This window comes from Martes martes (assembly GCF_963455335.1).
Source record: "Martes martes genome assembly, chromosome: 15".
In the NCBI taxonomy this organism is placed as follows: domain Eukaryota; kingdom Metazoa; phylum Chordata; class Mammalia; order Carnivora; family Mustelidae; genus Martes; species Martes martes.
In genome coordinates, this window is record NC_137903.1 from 26,630,124 (window position 1) to 26,651,710 (window position 21,587).

At 52.9% G+C, this 21,587-nt stretch overlaps 1 protein-coding gene across 1 annotated transcript in view; it reads right to left on the reverse strand.

Moving 5' to 3' along the window:
• The window catches only part of ATP2B4 (ATPase plasma membrane Ca2+ transporting 4), a 94,173-nt gene that overhangs the window by 38,061 nt on the left and 34,525 nt on the right, over positions 1 to 21,587 (reverse strand). The window contains exons 2-4 of the mRNA XM_080824119.1: positions 11,896 to 12,525; positions 949 to 1,146; positions 45 to 302 (exon numbers count right to left, since the gene is read on the reverse strand). Of these exons, the coding sequence (XP_080680245.1) occupies positions 45 to 302; positions 949 to 1,146; positions 11,896 to 12,088 (649 nt within the window). The 5' untranslated portion in view covers positions 12,089 to 12,525. The remainder of the gene's footprint in view (positions 1 to 44; positions 303 to 948; positions 1,147 to 11,895; positions 12,526 to 21,587) is intronic.

The following is a 21,587-nucleotide window of genomic DNA, read 5'->3' on the forward strand; positions in this document are numbered from 1 at the left end:
CAGGTGGGGAGGATGACATAGGTTCGAGAAGCACGAGCTCTCACCGTATTTGATTTGGGCGATGTCACCCACCACGATCTCCGCCACAGGCAGCTGGATGATGTGGCCATTTCGGATCACAGAGAACTTCTGCTCCTTTTCGATGCGGTTCTGCAGCCCCCGGAATTGCTTCTCCTTGCTCCAATCGTTGAAGGCAGTCACCAGCACCACGATGATCACGGAGAACAGGATGGCTGCGCCCTCAATCCAGCCAGCTTCCGCCTCTCCTTCATCTTCTGGGCTACTGACAGGCAGACCACACTCTGGCCCCGGGAAAGGACAGAACATAAGGGTCATCAGGGGGCACTGGTGAACACTAAAAATGGGAGGAGTGCTTCCACAACCCCCCAGAATGGAAAGTCAGGGAAAGAGAATAATTAGAAGACACAACCCTTGGGCAGATGATCTATCCTTCGAGGACACTGGAGGACAGCAGGGCTGGGCGTCATGTCATCACCGATATAAGCATTCACGTTAGCCCAAAAGAAGTTAACGAGTAAGTAGCACAAAGCACATCAGTACAAATTACCGGCCAGTAATATGCACAGAACTTACGATTCCCAACAAGGCCAGGCCCCTGCTTCAGGCTCTAGGTCATTGCTATTTCCCATAATGCCAGATAATTGGTGGGGAGCACTTTGAGAAGCAGGTTTTGGTGGTTGGGTGAGGGTAGAAGACTTCTGCTATTCTGCATAAGGATTTGGTGGGAGAAGGGGAAGAAGACACTGGAATCAGGATGGGTTGAAGAAAGGCTGACTAGCTGCTCATTGGTTTTCTCTGGAGAACCCACTCTGGAAAGAAGGGTCAACTTTTAAGCTACAAACCTGTCAATCATGAATACTAGTGCTTTTTTGGTGGGGGTGGAAAGAACACGGATCAGAGTCACGCCAGGTTGTTCTAGACACTCACGTTCATTTTCTTCCCCAGGGGGGCGATAGAAGGACAGGACGAGGGAGATGATGGCTGCGATCTCCAGGATGATGAGTGTGACATCTTGAAGGGCTTCCCACACCAGTTCTAAGAAGGTCTTGGGCTTTTTGGGGGGGATAAAATTCTGTCCAAACACTTGCTTACGTTTCTCCAGGTCCGTAGGGTTCCCAGATAGACCTGAAATGGAGATATGAGTGGGAGGAACAGGTAAGAAAAACAAGGGGAAGAAATGAATGATGGGAGAATGCGGTCCAAAAGCTTCTTGAAATAAAGACCTCTCTGCTTCCTGTTCCGCGCAGGTAGGAGATCCAGTTAGGGTGACCAGTCCCCCCCAGTTTGCCCAGGACGCAGAGGGCTGTGAAACCTTCAGTCTCAAAATGGGCAAACTGGGACAAGATGGTCACAGAGGGTCCTTCACTGCTCTTAGTGTCCAGGGTGAGCTCCCCGGGATCTGAAACCTCACCTCCTCTCACCAGAAGGCTGCAGGTTCCAGCTCTAAGAACACAAACATTCAAATGGTTCCTGGCGCTGACAGAACTTTTCTCTCACATTAAACATGTATCTGCTGTTGCTGATTTCAAAACTGAGTTAGCTTCCATCCACTGGCACACACACAAAGGCCCGAAAGAAGCAGCTCTCTGCTCAAGGTCACGCTAGGAGGCTGGCAGACAGGGCCCAACCAGCTGTCCTGATTCCAAGTTCCAGGGGCTTCAGGAGATCAACGGGAGGGGCTTTTAGCCTCCTACTCTGGATGCCCAGGTGCAGCGCCCATTCCCTCCTTGTCAGTCCCCCACCCACACACAGACACAGACACCTAGCGCTAAGAGGTACTATCACTGTTAAGTACTGTGTACTTAGTACTACTGAGACTAAGTTAGGTATTAACAGGACCACTGTTACTCATGTTGAATAAAAAAAGAACAAAAAGGTGAAGCCATGACGTCAGACAGTACGCAGTGCTCGGTTACCCGCATCTCCCCGTGACCACACACGTCCTATGTGAGCACGCTTGCAGGGTCTAGGCACGTGCCCGGCGAGGGGAGGGACAGGCAGACTTGTTTCCTGGGCCTTCTTTATCTCAGGCCTTATATTTGGGCCCCTCTGCTGGGCTGTCAGGGAAGGAGGGAAATCCTAAGACTTCAATTAAAGTTGTTTACACACAGCAGCAAGTAAGCCAGGGTTTTCACACGTGAAGTTGCTGGCGGCCCTGTTCATGGGCTCCCACGCATAGGCAGGGGGAGGGGAGGGTGACCTTTGTCTTGGAAAAAGGTCATTGCAGAGGAGAGTTAGAATCAGAGGACAGGGGCACTCCAGCAAGCGTGACAGCACACGAGGGAAAGCAAGGAGAACGGGGAGCTACTGAGGGCAGAGGACGTCCTCACACTGGGGTCCATGCGAGGGGCTATTCCCCTGGCGGGGACCGGGGCATGGCGTGTGGGCAAACCTCTACTCCTCATCTCCACTCCACGGGACCCAGAGTGGTACCTTACACGGTGAGAGGAGAGATTTGGGTCAGCCCTAAGGAAGACATTTGGACAGAAAGACTTTGAAAAATGGGAAAACAGGTCCCCAAGGGGGTATTGCTTGCAGGGCCTGAGACGGCTTCCCTTTCTCTACCCAGAAACCAAAACCAACAGGGGAGGTCCTCGAGACCCTCAGCTGTATGGGAGGATGGACGCAGGACCCTCCGTGGAGGGGAAGTGTTGGGGGATGGACGGGCATCTGCACTTGTGCAGTCGGGGAAGGGAGGTCACTCTGGGCGGCCAGTGCTTCTGGTACCCAGATGCACCACACTAGCCTCCAGCTGAGCAGGGCTGAGCAGCACAGCCAAGCTCCGCAGGGGAGGGGGTTTGGCACTGGAAGCAAATTGGGCTGCTTCCCAGAGGCTCCCTGTGTCCACCGCTCTGAGAAGTCAGGTTCCCAGTGGGAAGGGAAAGCAAGGGCCTGGGAAAGGAGTGTTTCTGGGCAGGGCCTCTTGACCCCCAGGCAGGCAGAGGCCGAGCAGCCAGGGGGTCCTGGCTGGTTCCTTCTCCCCAAGGACCTGAGGGCCCGAGGCTCTGCCAGTTTGGGGCTGCTGTACTGGAGGCCAGGTCGGCCTGAGAGAAAGGAATTCTGATCTTTTGTTCATCTCCCTGGGAAGCAGCGAGGAGATGCCATTCCTCCCTTAACTAGGTGAGGGCAAAGCACACAGCAGGTATTAGAGATCATCTCAAGGGATTTCCAAAGGGCCCAGCAGAGGCCAAAACAAGAGCAGTGACAACAAAGATCTGACTAAAAGCCCCCATGTGAGGTCATCCTGCCCTCTCTGGTCTCAGATTAATACCCATGACCACCCCTGCCTCCTCTCTCTCTCTCCTCACTCTATCCAAGCAGCCAGCATGTCCTGGTAGCTTTATCTTCAAAGAATACCCAAGGTCCTCTCACGTCTCACTTTCTACTGTCACCATCCTGGTCTGAGCTGGCACTGTCTCTCGCCTGGGTGATGACAGCCATCCTCTAAATGGTAACCTTGCTCCCACCCTAGCTGTCCTGTGCCCAGTCCTCCCAACACAGTGGCCAGAATGATCTTCTTCAAACCTACCCCTGCCACTCACCGACTCAGAATCCTCTGCTGGCTTTTACTGGGACTGAAACTGGGCTCCGAAGCCTTTATGATGCTCTGTAATGCCCCTTAAGAGCCCGCGGCCTCCCACCCTTTAACTCCTACTGTCTGCTCCTGGTTCGCTGAGCTCCAGACTGGCGAGCCTTCCTGCCCTTCCCTGAGTGCGTTAGACAAGCTTCTATTTCGGGGCCCTGCGTGAGCTCTCCTTGGCTCAACGGGCTCCTCACGGGCGAGGTAGGGCTCCTTCTCTTACATCTTTGGGGTCTCTGCACACATGTCCCCTTCTCAGTGAGGCCGACCCTGACCATCCTATTTAATATTGTGGCTTCTCTGCTCCAGGACTCCATGCCCCTGTCCTGTGTCAGTGTTCCCCTCCACGGGACTTCTCCCTGAGACAGCCTGTGACGCATTCCCTTAGGAGGTCTGTCTGTCGCCCTCCACAAGGGCAGGACTTTTGTCTTTGTCCCTTAGGTCTATAGCAGTGCCTGGCACATGGCACGCATACCAATGTGCTGAATGAACTGAATGGATGAGTAATAAATCAGGCTGCTAACATCTAAGTGATCACTATGTGCCAGATGCTTCGGCGGGCACGCTCGTGTCTTCTCATCCAGACACCGCAAACCCCTAGGTGGCAGCTACTGTGAACCCCATTTTTCGTTGGAGCCGACTAAGGCCTGGGGAGGTTATGTAAGCCGTCGGCAGAGGTGACACCACACCCTGGGCCGCAGCTGGATGCCAGGCCAAACACCGAAGGGGCCCAGGGGTGGGGAGCGGCTACACTGAGGCTGCACTGCGGGTGACTGACTGGTCCCTGGTGAGCCTGGGACCTCCCAGGCGGTGGCACTCAGGCTCCTGCCCCGCTCCCCCCGCTAACGGAAACTGTAGCCCCCCTCGGTCCCAGGCCGACAGGATGGTCGGTCACCCCGCTTCCTTCAGGGCAGAGCAGCCCACTTGCCGCTCCCATCTGTGCCTCGAAGCCAGTCAGCCCTGTTCCCACTGTTCGTGCCTGCGCTGAATTAGTCCTGCCTTCTTCCTGTCCTCAGAGCTGGTGACACCAGGCCCGTCAGAGTCCAGCCTATGGATCTGGTACTCGATCAAAGGTCCATGATGGCCCTTTTGGACCCAAGCAAACCAAACGAGCCTCATTAAGGAGAGCAACAAAAGGCCAGGCCTGGCTCCTGCCTAGATGCTCTCAGAGTCACAAGCTTACTGCCTTTTTGCCATTTTCTCTCCTCTGTCCACTCCACCTTAAGCAACCCTCAGCTGCTGTGGTGGCTACCTTAAGTTGGCAAGTGGCTGTCCCAGTTCCCAGCGTGCCACGGGGTGGGGAAGGGTGGGTAGGGGCTGGAGCCTCACAGCGTTGGGAATCCTCTCTCTGGACCTGTGGCGGGGCACGGGAAAGCCATGCGGGACCGGGAGCTCAGCCAATCCCCAATTTTGGGCTTTCCATTCCATTCTTCCTGCCCCCAGAGGCTCTCAGGCCCTGCTCTCCGCAGCTGTAATTTCAAAGAAATAGTCAGCCAACCAAGGAGAGGGTCTGAGTCCCCGATCTCTGCAGTTGCATCTAAAATACTTGCACAGCTTCCTGGAGAGGGGAAGGAACACTTGGCAGGGAGAGAATGCTGGAAACGCAGGAAAAGGATTTCCCTTAGAAATACATTAAAAAAATAAAAATGAGAGGAATCTTTGTCCCCAAGAACATGAGCGAGAAAGCCCCACCCAAATCAGGAGTACTTTTGGCCGTAAGAACCGGACTGAACACATGAGCTGGGAGAGGCGACAAGAATGTCAGGCTGTGAGGTCATCACCCCAACCCATGCTGGGGAGTTACACGGCCCCTGCCAGCAGGCAGTGGTGGAAAATCTGCGTCTGCTGTGAGCCTGTGCAGGGAATCAGTGCTTGAGAGGAGAGGCTGCAAGCCCAGCCCTCAGTGGCCTGGGTCCAGCAGGGAAGGGCCACGGCCATCCTCCCTAGGACGCCAAGGACTGCGGCAGAGGCACCCCTTATGAGAACCAGCCCAGCCCCAGAAAGGGTGGGGCGAGGTTAGACATCAGGAGGGACTTCCCAGCTGTCTGAGTTATGCTGCCTTGCCAAAGAGACAGCAGAACCTTCTCCCACACAGCTAGTACAGGAGAGAGGTTTCTCGGGTTGATTTGAAGGCGGTCGGCTTTGGTGCATGAGAACAGACATTGGAATACCTCTCAAGTCCAACGAAAGAAACACTACTTTTCAAGTCCTACCTGAAACACCTCGGACTGGGGGCTCAGGGGAGGAGGAGCTCAAAATCAGTACAGGGACCACAGGTTTTAACCAAATGCCACTTCCCGAAGAGGCCGAACATCTCCCTACATCAGCCCCTGCAGCTCACCACACCCAGAGCTGGGAGATGGCTCTCAGTCTGCCGGAATTCCGTCTCCTAGAGATAAAGCCGTCTGTCCGGGGTGGCAAACCTCGGGAAGAATGGCCTCTTCCTCATTCTCAGTTCAGAAAGGCAGCACGTCTCCTGCTGTCTGGCCCTCCACTCTATGCCTTTTCTGCACACTCCCAAGGGGGTGCAAAGAAAGAAAGCCCCCTCGTCTGCCCCCTGTAGCCCTCTGCTCGGCCACCTGCTCCCACACTGAATGCGTGCGCGCGCGTGTCCCTCCAGTGTCACGCTCCCTGGTGCTCACACCTCGGAGCTAAATAAAAAGAGCGAAAGCCCTACTTCCAAGGGGAGACGCGACATCTGCCTCAGCCAAGGAGGGAGTGCTATCTTTCTTCCCAGCTGATGTTCAATGCAAGGCAAGAAGAAAGTTCAGAACAACACTGAACTTGCAGGAGTTTCTGCAGAGTTCCCAAAGGAATGCAGCACAAAGGGCTCCTGGCAAGGTGGAAGGGGAGTGAGCAGGGAGGGTTCTCGGGTCCAGGAAGCCTTCGTCCTTCTCCTCCTCAAGACTTCTCTGGCCCCTGCCTGGCAGCATTATGCCAGCTAGCCCAGAAGCCCCGCTCCAGGCAAGGAGGGGCGGAACAGATTTCGTTGAGCCTCGGGCTGGGCTGGGAAGAGAAGGCCCAGAGCGGTCACACACTGTTGTTTGTTCAGCCCTGGGCATGTAAGTCAAACCCGACAGGGAACTCCCAGGATGCAACTCGGAATTCCCTGCAGGGGAAGGAGGGACAGACGGAGGGCACTTTCACTCTGCTCTTTCTCCATCACCCGCCCTCCTCCTTCCAGATGTTGATGCTGCTTCCCGGGGGCTTGGTAGGAAGCCTTTCCCACCCCTCTATAAAGTACGAAGTATTTCTTTTATGAAGCTACTGGACTTGCCTCAACTACTTCCATCACGGCGTAGCTGCTTTCTGGCTGTTTGAGCTGGTCTGCCCACCTCTACCCTCTCCCTTCCCGCCAACATATTCTTCTGGCTTGAGTCCTTCCCACATCTCAAAGCAGAGCTAAGAGATCTGCCCAAAGCGTGATGGGCAGAGCGGGCCCAACTGTTGGCCTCCGCAGCCGGGCCCACATACCGCTTTGGGGATCATTTATTTGGCATCTTTAGTCAAGTTGGGGCAAGAGTTCAAGGTGATGGCCACAGGGCAGCGGGCTGGAGGAAAGAGAAGGAGCTTGGCTACACTTCCACTCTGAAATCGATGCACTCCTAAATACAGATATTCTAAAACACACCATACGCTCTAAAGATAGGGAGGAAAATGCCAAAGAAGCCAGTTGCCATCTTCCTCTCACATCCCCCCCATCCCATATTCGCTCGCCTGGTTCTTGCCTCCCCCCCAACACTAGCATTCTCTAAAGCAGTGGTCTCTAAGTAGGGCGCATACATCCGTCTGCCGGAGTGTGGGAGAAATACCAGAACTTTTTATATTACTTCATCCACTTCCATTTCTTGCCTACCTTACTATGTAAATAATACTAGCATTGGAGGTACTAATAGTAATGTGGTAGTACTGCAGGTAAACATTTATTATTTATCACTGGGGCTATGTATTCAATTTTTCTCCAGACTGAAGATGTTACTGGAAATTTCAATCTGCCCCATGGAGGCAGAGCCCATCCCTGCACGTCCCAGCTTGTGGAAAAATGGACAACACTTGGTAGAACATGTCACTGACCCAAGGCTTGGGAACAGGAATGTAAGAGATCTTAGGGTGGCAGGAAATTTTACCCCAAATCTTGCCGTTCATGAACCAGAATCATAATTTGGGCTGGATTGTCTTAAAACAGATTCCTTCCCTTCCTGCTTTTTATTCCCCAGAGAATTTCAGCTCCCCAAACCTAGCGGCTGCTCAGTGATTCTGTGAGGCAAACATGCTTGCATCTTTTATCAGGAGCATTCAGTGAGCGGTAGCAATTACCACAGAACGAGGCCAGGCCAGAGCCTCCCCAGACAATCAGATGTACAGGAGTCACCTTCACCTTCCAAGTCCCTTCAGCTTAGGTCCCTGTCCTGGCTGCTTCCATCACACCCAGCTCTTCCCCATCATAGCACCGTGACGATATTTCTGAAATTGCCTTCGTTTCTGTGTATCCTCTTATCAGCTCGAGGGAAGGAAGGACCGTGTCTGTCATATCCGCCATGGGGTCCCCAGCTCCTGAATACGGCTGAGAGGGAACGGGAAACCCTCTGGATCCCTGTCACGGCCTCCGCTCTGCAGAGAAGTCGCGGGGTACAGAGGGAATGTGAAATAGAAGTTCCCACCAACATTCTGCTCTACTCGATCCAAATCCACAGCAATCGTCTTTAGCTTTCTGAAAGAAGCCCACAGGCAATGCTTTATTATTCAGTCAGGGCTTCCCTTGTCTGCCCTTTCTGGTCTGGGCCCAGACCTTCCTCCTGATTGTTGGCCTAGCTCCCCCTCAGAAGACATCACTCTTCCTCCGAAGAGGGCAAGCAGAACTGAGGACCAATGTGGAGAAGTTCTACAGAAGAAGAAGGATTCATGCAACTCTTCTGTCTAGACCCAAAGAATCTCACGAGGATTGTCTCTTCTTCCTACACACAAGGAGAGACCGAGTCTTGGGAAAATGACTTTTTCCTTCCCCCTATGCCCCAGAGATTCCCCTTCCAGAGTCACAAAGCTTTCTCCTGCTCACCGAACCACGGAAAGGCAGTTTGGAGGTCAAAGCCTATCCTCCAGGGGGTGCCATCCAGACGCTCTGCTCTTTGGGGGATGGAGAGACTGGTTGGGGAGCGGGTGTTGGGGGGTGGGCAGAGGAGATAATAGAAGGCAGGGGATGAAGACATTGGAATGAAGAAAGAAGCAGGCCGACTAACCATTGGTGTGAAATGCTCAGATTTTCCCTACATGAAGCCGAGGCCAGGCAGCTCACTCACTCAGGCCTGCCTCTCTGCTGTTGTCTGACAGAGCCGTGAAGGCGGAGGCCTTTAGTCACTGAGACACAAGCTCGTATCCTCTTTCATGTCTCTCCCACCCCTTCTGGTTTCCCTAACTTTCCTTCTCTTTTTTGCACACACTCTCAGCCTGGCGTCTTGTTGTTACCGGATGCTGGGGAAGCCGAGCGCCTCCCAGCATCCTCGCGTCTAACCAGCTCTCGGCCCCTGAGGCAACGGCTCTTGCTCCAACTAGCCCCGCATGCTCAAGGCACATAAGCTACTATTACATTAATACTAGCACTGCGTCACAATTAGACATTTTATCAGGCAGTGAAAGATAAAACAAACTTTTAAATTATCTCTGCTTCATCACAGTCTACCCAGTCATAAGAACTTAGGCGGGTCATTTAAGCCTTTGGGCCTGGAAGGGGGCATGAGGGATGAGTAGCACGAAATCCCCCCTCCTGCCTCCACAGTTGTGTAAATCTCCAATAATAAAACCACGTCAGTGTCATAAATATTATAAACCGCAAGTTCCATTAGGCCCCTTACTATCTATGGTGTAAAACAATCTGTCAAACCTACACAAAACGCAGCAGAAAATAAAAGGGAAGGGTCATCCTCTAGGAACCTGTCTTCCCAGCTGTCACCAGGTTTCCAACTGGCAGAATTCAAGCACCAGGTGAATTTCTTTATTCTTATTCTCAGTCCGCAGGGGCCTCCCACGGGTGACAGAACTATGCAAGGCTGTCAGGCACCTCAGTGTGGTCTTCTGTGAACCGGCTGGCTTTTTATAGCATCAGCTCACCGAGGCACCCGGATAGTGATGCTCTTTTCTCGGCCTGCCCCACTAAATAGCTCAGCATCATCTTTGTCTGGGGACTTCTGTTAGTTCTTCTGTATCTCCTTTTTGATGCCTTTACTCCTCTCACACACGAGGAGGTCACTGTCGGCACTGGGGAGTAAATATTACTCAGGGAAACATTGTTTTCGGACACCCTGCGTCCCCAGCTCCAGCAGCAGCCCTCTGACAAGTCTTATACTGCAACAGATCAGGATACAGATTTATGATCTAAGGAAGCAGGGGGATGGCAACAGACAATGGCGCCCATGGTAGGGGTCCCGGGGTTCAGACACGGCCAGGGTCCAAAGCAGCAGAGGCACCTGCCATCAGAAGGCGTGGCTTTCAACTATAGGTCTGAAACTAGCACTGGAAAAGAATCAAAGGGTATTAACAACATCGAAGCATCCCAGGTTCCAGCTGATTTGGACACCTGAGTTTCACTTTGAGAGAGACAGCTCAACATAAGAATCACGAATGGTGTAAGAAGGGAACAAAGGTCCCGCCTAAATTCTGACAGGTGTCCCCAAGCTCCTGCGTCTCTCGGCCAACATAGAATATGAATAGCCTTTATTTAAGGCCAACACTACTAGAAAAGTGGCAGAATAAAGAAATCTTGCTGACAAGAAGTAAGCAGTGCCCAAAGGGCAGTCATTAGATTCTAGCCAGAAGGCAAAGAGTGAGCCTCGCCAAAGCTAAGCATCCGAACCAGATCTCTCCGACATCAAGAGGTGAAAGGAGGAAATGGCCACCAGCTAGGGGAGCCTTTCCAGAGAAGGTAATACATTGCGCTCCATGGGCACTCAGGTTCCGGCAAATGGCTATCAGACACATGGGCTCTGTTTTAATCTGAGACAGCCCATCTATCGAATACCCATTACAAGCTTGAGCACTGCACACACATCATATGTATACGCAATCCCAATGATTAATTCCCATAACCGTACGGGGTAAGTGCTAACATCAGTTTCAAGAAGAAAGAGACTCAGGGAGGCTAAGAAAACTGTTCAGTGATATGAACACTAGTAACTGTAAGCTAAAAAATGATGGAGCTAGCGTTTGAACTCATGAGAGATAGGAAACTGAATTCTAGAAGGAAAGAGAACATGGAGGGCAGCTCTCTCTGATTGCAAAGAAAGCAAGACATGGGCGATGTACAGAAATAGACAGAAACCTCTCTCTCTCTTTAATCCTGAAGAGTCTGAACTCTAAGTCACAAACTTACAGCATTGGCCAGGGGTCAAAACTTCTTAGACTTGGCAAGAAAAATGATGTAGCCTCCAAGAAAGGCTCAGAAATAGCACACTTCAAGAGGCTAAAGGCATCTAAAGGACAAGATCTTTGCTCTGTCTCGTGCTGCTCAGCCGTGCCCTGCCTCATTGACAGGACCAAGTAAGAACCTGTAAGAGGGAGGCTATAACCGTGTGTACATGAGAAAAGAAGGTTCCTTTGGTCTGTCTCCATTTTGAGGAGGCAAAATTTTGTGTTACCAAGGCTTATCAGGCAACTGAACTGAGCCAGGAAGCATGAAGCCAGGTTTCCCCTTCTCTTTTAAGAATAGATTAAGAAGAATGATACATAAAGCACACGAGCAGGGTTGAAAAAGTCATCAATAATTCCCCGACATGACACAAAGTGAATAATCCAAAGATATGGTAGGTGTACTCATGTACCCTATGACTTTCCACCCTATTCCTAACTGTCCACGATGGAGAGGAGTCACCCTGGGTGGACGGACTCATCCATTGTTCCAGTGCCCCTTGTCCCCAGTCACACTGTACGATCAGTGTGGAGCAGCAGAACCGTATCTTAAATTCTTTTGTAATCAGAGACCGATCCTGAATCAGAGACTTGATTGTTTGCTGATAAAAGCATCTCTAACACAAGCATTTGTAAAATAGAGATGAACCGTCTCCTTTCTGTATGTTCATACAGAAAAAGGAAGAAAAGCTTGATCTTCAGAGAACACCATCTCTAGGAAAGAAATGGCTCTCCACGGCCTCATGCCCCCGTAGGTGCTTCAGAGACCACATTTTTTGCAAAAGACACAGGTACACCAGGCAGGTCTCTCCCTGCCTTCTCCAGGAGCTAAGGAAGCAACGGTTTGGAACACCGGCCACCGTGCTCCGCGTCCCCGCCCCTGGTCCGGTCTTTACCTTCCACGGGGTCGGTTTTCAGTCTACTGCACAGATTCGTCACCCCTCCGTAGTGGACGTTGATCTGGTCGATTCCGTCAGAGGAACGCAGCTCCATGAGCTTCCTCAGTTCCATTACTGTGCAGCCAAAGTCCCCTTCGTGGCTCTCAACCATCGAGTTGGCCGGCAAGGCATGTTCTGTTGGGTTCGTCATTTTGCCTGCTGTTACCAAGCCTCTCGACCAGAGAAAACGCGGAGTTTCCCTTCAACTGCTCGGGAACTTCTGCCTTTCTGCCTCACTTCTTGCTTCTCGGGGAGCCCAGTGAGGAAATAGATGGGACTAGAACAGCCTCTGGCCCAGATCCTTTTTTGTGTGTGAAGCTTGGCAGCGAGAGGAGGAAGAGGATGGGGGAACCGAGTGGAAGCCGGACCAAGTGTCACGATGATTGGTGTCCCCAGGGAGTGACGGAAGTGCTTGTCCAGGGTAGGTAGGTTCCTAGCTTAGACCAACTTGCCCAGATGGAGGTATAAACAGGATGTGCATGTTACCATGGAGGCCACCTTAGCAACAACCGGCGACAGCAGTGGTAGAGAGGCGGCAGGAGGAGGAGGAAGAGGAGGGCTCCCTGGATACTGCTGACAACTGGATCTCTGGAATAAAGATTCAAAGACAGACAAAAACAATTAGAACAGCCACAAGGATCGGCATCTGCGAGGGCAAGAGGGACTCATTCTAGCACAAGGGTTTAGGTGACAGTTGATGCCTGAGCCCAACCAGTGGCCGAGGCCCGAGCTGAGCAGACGGACTCAGGAGGGGCCCGCTCCTCCCTGGGAGGCCCCCACAGCCTGTGAACCCCCTTGTAGAGAAGTAATTTTAGATACACCCCCGTCCTGCCATCACAGCGCTCTCGAGCCAAGGGACACGGATCTGGCCGTTTCAGAAACTAACAGCTCTCCTCCCTTGTCTGTTAGTTTGAGGGCCCCGCCATGAAATCCTTTGGTTTGACCTTGCCTCAAACGGGGAAGAAGAGGTCAGAAGAGGAGTCCAGACCAGAGTGACCTGGAGGGTGGCAGGCCAGTCTGCCGCCCCCACACCCTGTACCCAGCATACACAGGTACAAACCAGGAGGATAACCTCATAGACAATGCCTGTGTCCTCTGGGGCCCCTCAGAATATTTAGCCTCTGGCCGGCCGGAAATCCCACGGCCCGCCGCTGCCATCAACGGGTCAGGAACTGGGTTCGAGTCTTGGAGTGAAGCCCCACTCCTCCAAAAAGCTTCCCCTCAGTCCGAAAGGGGCGAGTAAAATGAACCAGCAGTCGGCCATATGGGGTGGAGCCTTTTTACATAAAGGGGACAGAAGGACCTCTGAGGAGAAGGACGAGAGTTTAAGGGTAAATCTGAGAGTTAAAGTTACTGCGCTGGCAGGGATAAGACAGCAAAAGTTCGGATAGAGCCCAAGGCCACAGCAAGGTCAGCATGAGAGCAGTGTGAGCCTGCAAGTGAGCGAGCACTAGATGGTCTCAGACTAGCATTTCTCTCCTCAGAGAGGCAGGGACTCCCCCTCTGACTCTGGGGAGGGGCCGAGCTACGAGCAAGCGAGGCTATAAAAGGCTGAAGGTGGCAAGGCTCATCCCCGCGCTGTTCTTACTTCACAGAGCGGCTCCTGCCTGTCACATGGGATCCACTGTCACACATCAGCCACTTGTTTATTTGAGAGAGAGAGAGAGCAGGGGAGGGGCAGAGGGAGAGAGAATCTTTAGGAGACCCTGTACTCAGCACGGAGCCCGATATGGGGCTTGATCCCATGACCCTGAGACCATGACCCGAGCCGTAAACCGAGTCAGACGTCTAATTGACTGAGCCACCCAGGCGCCCCCACATCATTTAAATGTGAAGAGGCTCAAAAAACATGCAGGGGCATTTTTCCCCCTTTTTAAAAAAAGATTTTATCCATTTATTTGTCAGAGAGAGAGCGAGGGTGCAAGCAGGGGGAGCGGCAGGCAGAGGGAGAGACAGATTCCTCGCCGAACAGGGAGCCTGATGTAGGACTCGATCCCAGGACCCTGGGATTATGACCTGAGCTGAAGGCAGATGCATACCTGACTGGGCCACCCAGACGTCCCAAAGGGGCTCCTTCTAAATGTAGCACCAGAACCCACTGACTTGAGTTCAGTTACCAGGGGGTGCCAAGGAGCTCTGGACAGCCCCTCTCTAACACACAGATGACATCCTCCCTGCCCGAAGGTGAATGGAGAAGCACAAGAACCATGAGATAAAGCCTTGCCCCTTTTACCAGTTACTTTTCCAAAAATCACATGTAGCCAAAGCTGCTGCTGATTTCCATGAATCCTGTTCCCGGCAGGTCCCAGGGGATGGAGTTGGCTACACTTCTGTCTCCCCCCTTAGTGCACCCTTTGCTTCTTCCTTTTCCCAGAGATTTTTAGAGTGACTCTGGCTGACAGAGGGCTAAGCAGGCAGGGTTTGGTTTTGTTGTTGCTATTGTTTTTCAAATATCATACTGCCTTTCTTTTTCTTCTTTCTGCCTTTCTTTTTCTTCTTTCTGCCTTTCTTTTTAGATGTCCAGCAGCCTGGGGAGCAGAGGTCCGGGAGGAACGTGAGGCAGTGCGTCAGATTCCCTTCATCTCGCTGGCCCAAGGGTGCCAGGGGAACCACAGAATGTTCCTCCAGTTCAGCCTCCTGCCCAAGCCTGGAAGCAGTGGGAAGGGCTCTAGCCGTAAGAAACCCATCTTGACCCTTAAGTAGAACTCCTTAACCTTTCAAGAGGATGTTGAGAACCGCGCTGATGGAATGCTAAACCGGAAATCAGATTTTACTTTTTTCTATTTACTTGTTTTCTATGTTCCTTGAGGGCAAAGGTGTGCATTGGTCTCATTCAGGGCTTTATCCCCAGTGTCTGAATACAGCCCGCACACAGGAGGCATCCCATTAATCTGTCGTTGTTAAATAATTGGTAGCAGATTCAAAACCAGATTTACCATCTTCCCAGGCATCCTCTGGGCAAGGCTCTTGTCCTTCTTAGGGCTCAGTTCCTCCCGCCTTTACCTGGGGGGGAAAAAAAATTAGCCCTACCTCTTCATGCCATCCTCAGAAAGCGATCAAGAACAGCAATGAGAGCTAGAACTAGTGCTTGGAAGGCTTAGATGAAAGATGCCCAGCGTCCGGCATGTCTGCTCTCAAGTGCTGGGAGGCGGCTTACTTTGATCCTAATGAACTTCCGGGATCTAGCCCTTTAAGCAGAAGGCCAATAAGCTCCTTGCGCCCCCTCCATCTTTCCTTGCCGGAGGGAACTCCCAACCCTCAAAAAGAATGGAAAATTCCAAGCAGCTTCATCAGCAATAACCATTAGCTAGGGCATAACCACTGGCAATACCACTAGGCTAGGCAGCCTTAGATTTCTAGAAAGGGGCAAGTCTGAGTCAGAATTCCTTACTTTGACCCTCTCCTCAAGATATCAAAGAAGAGACATTTTTCACTCACTTGGGCAACCAGTGAGAAAAAGACACTTCAGAAGAGAACGTATGGGGCGTGTGGTTTGTGGGAACGAGGTTTGTTGCTTCAGGTTAGCTCTAGAAAAGCGCACAGAGGAGGGCAAGCACTAGAGTCACGGCGGGGCCCCCGTTTAAGGTGGGATCTCTAGGAAAGTTCTTCTGGAATTCGGAGGCCTTGCGGGGACCCATGCATCTCTCTGAGCTCTTAGAATGTGAGCTCTCTGCAGCTCCGAGCCTGCCTGGCCCCTGTCCTTATTAGGCAACTGGCAAAGAATCATCTGTAAGCGCTCACACCACCTCAGCCTTGCCTCAGCCTCGGCCTCGGCCTCAGACTCAACGCTCAGACGCCTGGGAGGTACCACCTCTCATCAGGTCAGGATTAGTCATTTAGCTGAGGGCATTCTGGGTAAGGTATGTTCTCACTCCCGGTTTCTAGCATTGTGCCTGCTTAAAGGATGATAGCATGGGAGAGCAAACCTCCTTCAGGGGCAAGTAATCGTATTACTTTACATGATCGCTGAATCATCTCAATGTTTGTCTTCCTAAAGTCCTATAACGTCTGTTCTACAATTGGGATGACCTGTGAAAGCACAGTCATGTATCAGTTCTAGGGAGGACAGCTAGGAGCACCCCCCACACACACACACACACTCCTTATAGATGAGGACACTGAGGTCCAAGGAAATAAGTGATTTAGTCTTTGGCAAGTCAGCGTCCTTGGCTGCCTGGCGCTCTTTTTGTGACACCTTACTCCTTCCCTCCTCACTTTCGGACAAACATCTAAGAGGTCCTTTAAAATGCAGCATCTCTGGAGTACAGAAAACATCCATTTCCACTTAGAGGAAATGCGGCCTCTTCCTCCTCTTTCTCGTTCAGAATCAACTACAGGGGCCGAAACAGACCCTCTCACGCTCCCATATGCACCTGAGAAGCAAACCGCCCCCCACTTCCTGGAAAGTGATAAGCCTCAGGCCTCCTGGGCTTGCTCGAGAGCTCCAAAACGGAGCTGCCAGAGACAAGAACCGCATGCCCTGAGCCACCAAACCATAAACAATAGTCAGACACTCTGTTTCCTCCCATTTTGTCCAAGGAATCCCTTATTCTTGGAAGCTTTCCCAGTGCTAAGGAAGAGGTGCAGCCCCAGACTACGAGGAGAAAGGGTAGCTCCGTGTAGGGGATAGAGTGGGGTCTTTTGAGGATCCAAAAGGAAGCCAACCCCCCCCCCCCACCCGGCCCAATCTCCTCTGCCAAAGGCTCCTATTGAATCTGGCCCGATGCATGGGAAATGAAGTATGAATGGAAACAGGAGAAAGGAAACAGGAGGGGCCAGGTGCTGGGGAATCAGGCTGGCTCGGCTCTGCAGCTGGACCTGCCCCTGCAGCTGGACCTGCCCGGAAGAGTGAAGGGCCGCCCTCAACTCTGGCCTCCAGGCTACACTGCCATGTGGGGACAGGAGCGGGGAAGGAGGGGAGATTTCGAAGTAGACTGGGGCAGGGAGGGGAGGGGAGGCCAGTCCCACCTTAGATAGCACCAAACTGAAATATGAAACCTGTGCCAGCACCCGCCCCCCCCCAAACCCTGTTCCCTTCTCTCTGATCCGAAGGCTCCCTTTCCCAAGTGAGGCTCTGTTTTCCTCCCTATTTGCAGGAACAGGGAGGCAATGCGGTCGGGGGTTGGACGGGAGGGAAATAACAGTAGTTGAGTGCCTACAACGAGCCAGGCGCCACAGCAGCACCTTGTGTGGGGACGAGAGAGAGGTCAGAGGCGCCGGCATGTGCGTGTGTGTTATATGGGGCCTAGCAGAGCGGCCGACACGGAGTGGCTGGTCCGTGCACAGTAGCTCTTACCATCACTGCGCATACTGTTTCTTGAATCCTCACCCGCAGCAGCCCCGCAGGGAGGGCGCTGCGGGTTTCGTGGCAGGGAAACAGAGCTTCAGAGAGCCAGGATTTGTGCCCCAGGCTGAATTCAAGTCACCCTGCCTCAAGGACAAGGACCATCCTGTGACACAAAAGAAAAAAAAAAGCAATGGCTTTACCTCCAAAAGCCTGCTGAGAAGGTCCACATAAACCCTTCTGTGCCTTGCTCAAGAGCCAGCCCTAAAGGCTCTGAAACGGGGCAGGGGACCACCTCCTCAGTGGTGATTGGAGACACGGAGACCCTGCTCCAGCCTCTCTCTCTCTCCTGTCTCCAGCAGGGGCATTGCCTGGGCCACCACCTCCTGTTTCCGAAGCTTTACTTTGCCTTTCGGGCCCTCCGAGGCGTCTGAGAGGGCCATGCCCTGTCAAGAAATCCAGCAAGCGCTTGACCAGGGCGGGCTGCTTGGCGTGAATCTGCCCTGGCCAGCCCTTCTCTCTGAAGGTCTAAACCCCACACACAGGCCTCTCTGCTCCCTCCTCTTTACAGGCCCCTCATTTCCATGACTCCACTTCTTGCCATTCAGGTCTGGCAGCCCATCCCCATCACAGTCCCAGGCTCTTTCTTCCCTCCCCGGGCCTGCCCTGCCCTGTGGCTCCTCCAATGCCTGCTGCCCTGCAGAAGCATATCTGAGCACACACCCTCCTTCAGTCTTTGGAGAACCTTTGGAGGCATGGGGGAAGAAGGTCAGAGGCAGAGAACATGGGCTAAAGTCCAGGTGGTGGGCATCACCCCCATCAGCATGCCCAAGAGCCATGCCCATGCCAAGAAGCCAAGTGAGGGCCAGGGCATCAAAACCAGGCTTCCGTACTGACCACAGGATGGCATGATGTGGCCTGTGGTCTAGGCCCTAGAACCCCATGCTAATTCTCAGCCAGTTCCTAGGACCTGGGTTCTAGAGGATTCTCCCTTCCTGAAGAGAGAACCTCACTTCCTGGTTAGAAGGCAGCACCCATGAGGCTATCTCACTGACCCCTCTCCTCCCCGTCTGCCACGCTGAGCAAGCCTTCAGTCCCACAGCAGAAATGGAGTGCAAGAATCAAAGCCATCTTTCTGGAGAAAAGGGGTCACCCTCCACCCCTGAGCCTCGGGGATCCAGAATTCTTCCTTCTTCTCCAGAGTCAGCTGGTACTTCTAAGTCAAAACTATGTCTATGCACACTCTGGCCCCACCCTGTACTCCAGGGCGCGTCTCCCAAAAAATGATCATGCAAGCTCAGCTGGGGGGCGTGTTTAAGGATGTTCACTGGAATGTTACTGCTGGTGACGGCAACCTGAGATTCCCCGTCCAGGCATGGGCAGGCAGAATCTGTGCACTAGATAACAGTGGTTATTAGGCAAGAGTTAGAAACACAGATCAGATGTACACACGGTGATGCCGGTGATCTTAGAAACAGCGCTGGGGTGGGGCAGAGCACTTTGATGGCTTCTATGCAAATTAAAAACACACACTCTAAAGGGATGCTATCCATTTTAAGGGATGTATTTAAACAAAAAGATACATATGAGCCCAGGAGAATGCTGCTCATGGGCGGAGAAGAGGATAGATGTGGGATGTGGGGTAACAGTGAGCTTGCAGAGGGCCTCGCGTGGCCCAGTGATAAGAGGGGTCATGAACCAATGGTGTGGTCATCCTCCGACTCTGCACTTGAGATCTGAACAAATAAAAACAAAACCTACCATGATCCTGAAAACTTGCAATCCTAGAAGGGCTGTACTGTCTAAAATACGCCATGGTGAAGAGGACCGAACTTATCGGCTTCAGGGGGCAGGGAGAGGGAGGGCCCATCGAAAGCTCAAACTCTCTCTACACATCGATACCAAGAATTGACCCAAGGTTGGTAGCCTGTCCCTAATCATCTGGCTTGCTGAGATTCAGCTCCCGTCAGAGACCCAGAAACCATCGAGATGAAGACAGGAAGCTTCCAGGCATGGGTCGGGACGCTAGAGCAGAATGTGCCTGAGAGGGCAGTGTCCGCCTTCTAGCTTTCTCCTAAAATAGCATCAATCCATCAGGATGAAAAAGGGCAGCCCTTCAGGCCTAGAGCCATGGGGAATGTGCCCTCTTCCACAGAATCTGAGTCATATTGGCTTGGGTCACTCCTGGGACCCCAGGGGTGTGGGGAAATGTTCACAGCAAGCTAGAGCTTAATGTGCAGAATGGAATCATAACATTGACCATTTCCTTCAGCTGCTTAAGGAGGACAAGAGCCTATTTCAGGAGGGTGTGACAGGGCCTCACGGAAGGTCTGCTATTTAATGAAAAGGGCGCTGGCAGCCTCTCCCAGTCCCTCCCACCTGTTCATGGGAGATGCTCAGGATATGGGTTTGCAAGGCTATCTGCTTCTCACACTCAAGTGGGGAGCAGCTCCTCAGAACTGGGACGGGACACAGACCTTGGGCAGTAACATGCTAATGTCCAATATATATGTTCTCTTGGACAACATACGTGGCCTTTCTTGGGGCTGCTTTCTGTGGTTTTTCCACATTTTGGTTCCAAGGGAACAAAGGGGCTTTTTAGCAGCGGGATTGGATCTTGGGTTATTTTTAGAAACAAATTTCAGCAGAGTCATGCCAGGCTGGTGGAAAGGAAGAGGAGGGTCGATCTCCCTTGGCTCTTGGAGCAGGATCTCGTAGCTCCTAGGCTCAGGTGCTGGTGGAGTCCTTGGGGTGGCAGGGGGGGCGGGGGAAGCCCCTGGCCTGGGACTGAGAAGGCACAGCTCATCCCCCAGCAGGGGGTGCTGCGGGCTGCGGCTCTGCCCCCCAGAGCTTGGCAGCTGAGGAAGCCAAGGACTATTCCTAAGTGACCCAGACGGCTGTCAGGGTACTGCACACTGGACTTTATGCTAGGGGGACAGGCCCATCACACCCCTCCCTTCCATGACAGTCTCCCCTGTACAGAGCACAGAGACCCTCCCCCCACCCCCCAGCCTCCTCTCAGCCCACCCATTTCCTGCAAGTCCCAGGCAGAAGAGCAAGGACTCCACTTGGAGAAGATGGTGGGCATCAGGAAAGGGGGCTGCACTGGCAGCCGGCTTCAGAGCCGTGGTTCTGGAGCTCAGGTGAGCATCAGAACCTTTGGGAGGGCTGAGTACAAACTATGCTTGGGCCCTGCTGCTACCACCAGACTTTCTGATTTGGTGGTGTGAGGGCAGGCCTGGGAATATGCATTTCTAACACGCTCCCTAACAAGGGTGCTGCCACTGCCCTTCTGGGGCCACAGCAGAGGACACGGCAGAGGAGACAGAGTATCTCTGCAAACAACACCTCCCATAACACCAGGGGAGTACCCTTCGCAGGTGTCCAAGGGGGGCCTGGTTCGGACGGGGTTCTTGGACCTAGGCTGATGGTGGAGGCCCGGGAGGAGGTCTTGTCACAAACCCCCTCCTGCTCTTCCTTCTCCCAGAGCACCAGTCTCTCCTTCCAGTCATCTCAGGGCTCCCCCTTTCCCAGACAGACCACGATCCTCCCTTGGAAAGCCCCTCTCCTGTGAGTCCTTGAGAAAATGGGACTCCAGAGGACCTCCAGGGACTTGCAACAGGAGATAAGGCTTATCGGGAAAGTCAAAACAAGCTACCCCGTGAGCTTCAGAGAACACCCAGGCCTTTCCTAGGTTCAGGTGGAGCTAAGCCCCCCTGCACCCCTGTTTCCTACAGCCCACAGCAGGAGATGGGAGACAGAGTGGGCCACATGCAGGTGATAGGAAATGTGGAAACCCAAGACGCCCAACACTCGCTTTGGGCTCCCCCAGTGTTCCCGCCGCTGGCCCATCTGGACCCCAGGCTGCCCTCCCCGCCACCCCCCCCACCCCCGTAGCCCCTGGGTGGGGTGGGTGCGGGCGGCTGCCCACAGCTCTGAGGCCCAGGCTGGGGGTGCGGCTGGGGGAGAAGCAGCTGTTTCCCTGTTGGGGTGACAGGCTGCTATAAACACGCACTCCAGGTTGCTATGGCAAAGCGAGTGTGCAGCCTGGCTACGGTGAAGCTATTTATGTGCCTGTAATGGCAGAGTGGTCTGTTTTTTATTATTTTACTTTTAAAGCTTTCCTTTCCCAACCCTCCCCCCCCAATACAGCTTAAAAAAAAAAAAGAAAGAACCACCGCAACTTTCTCAGGAACAGAAAGAGGGGAGCTGGGAAACGGAGTTTAGGACTCCGTCCTGGAAAGGGAAAGCTGATGTGAAGAATATGGTCCATTCCTTTCAAGCAGGGAATGTGCGTCTTCTTGCTCCTGCCGGCCTGTGCCTCACCTCCTCAAGGAGGAAGGCCAAACTCCGTGTCCTCTCTCCT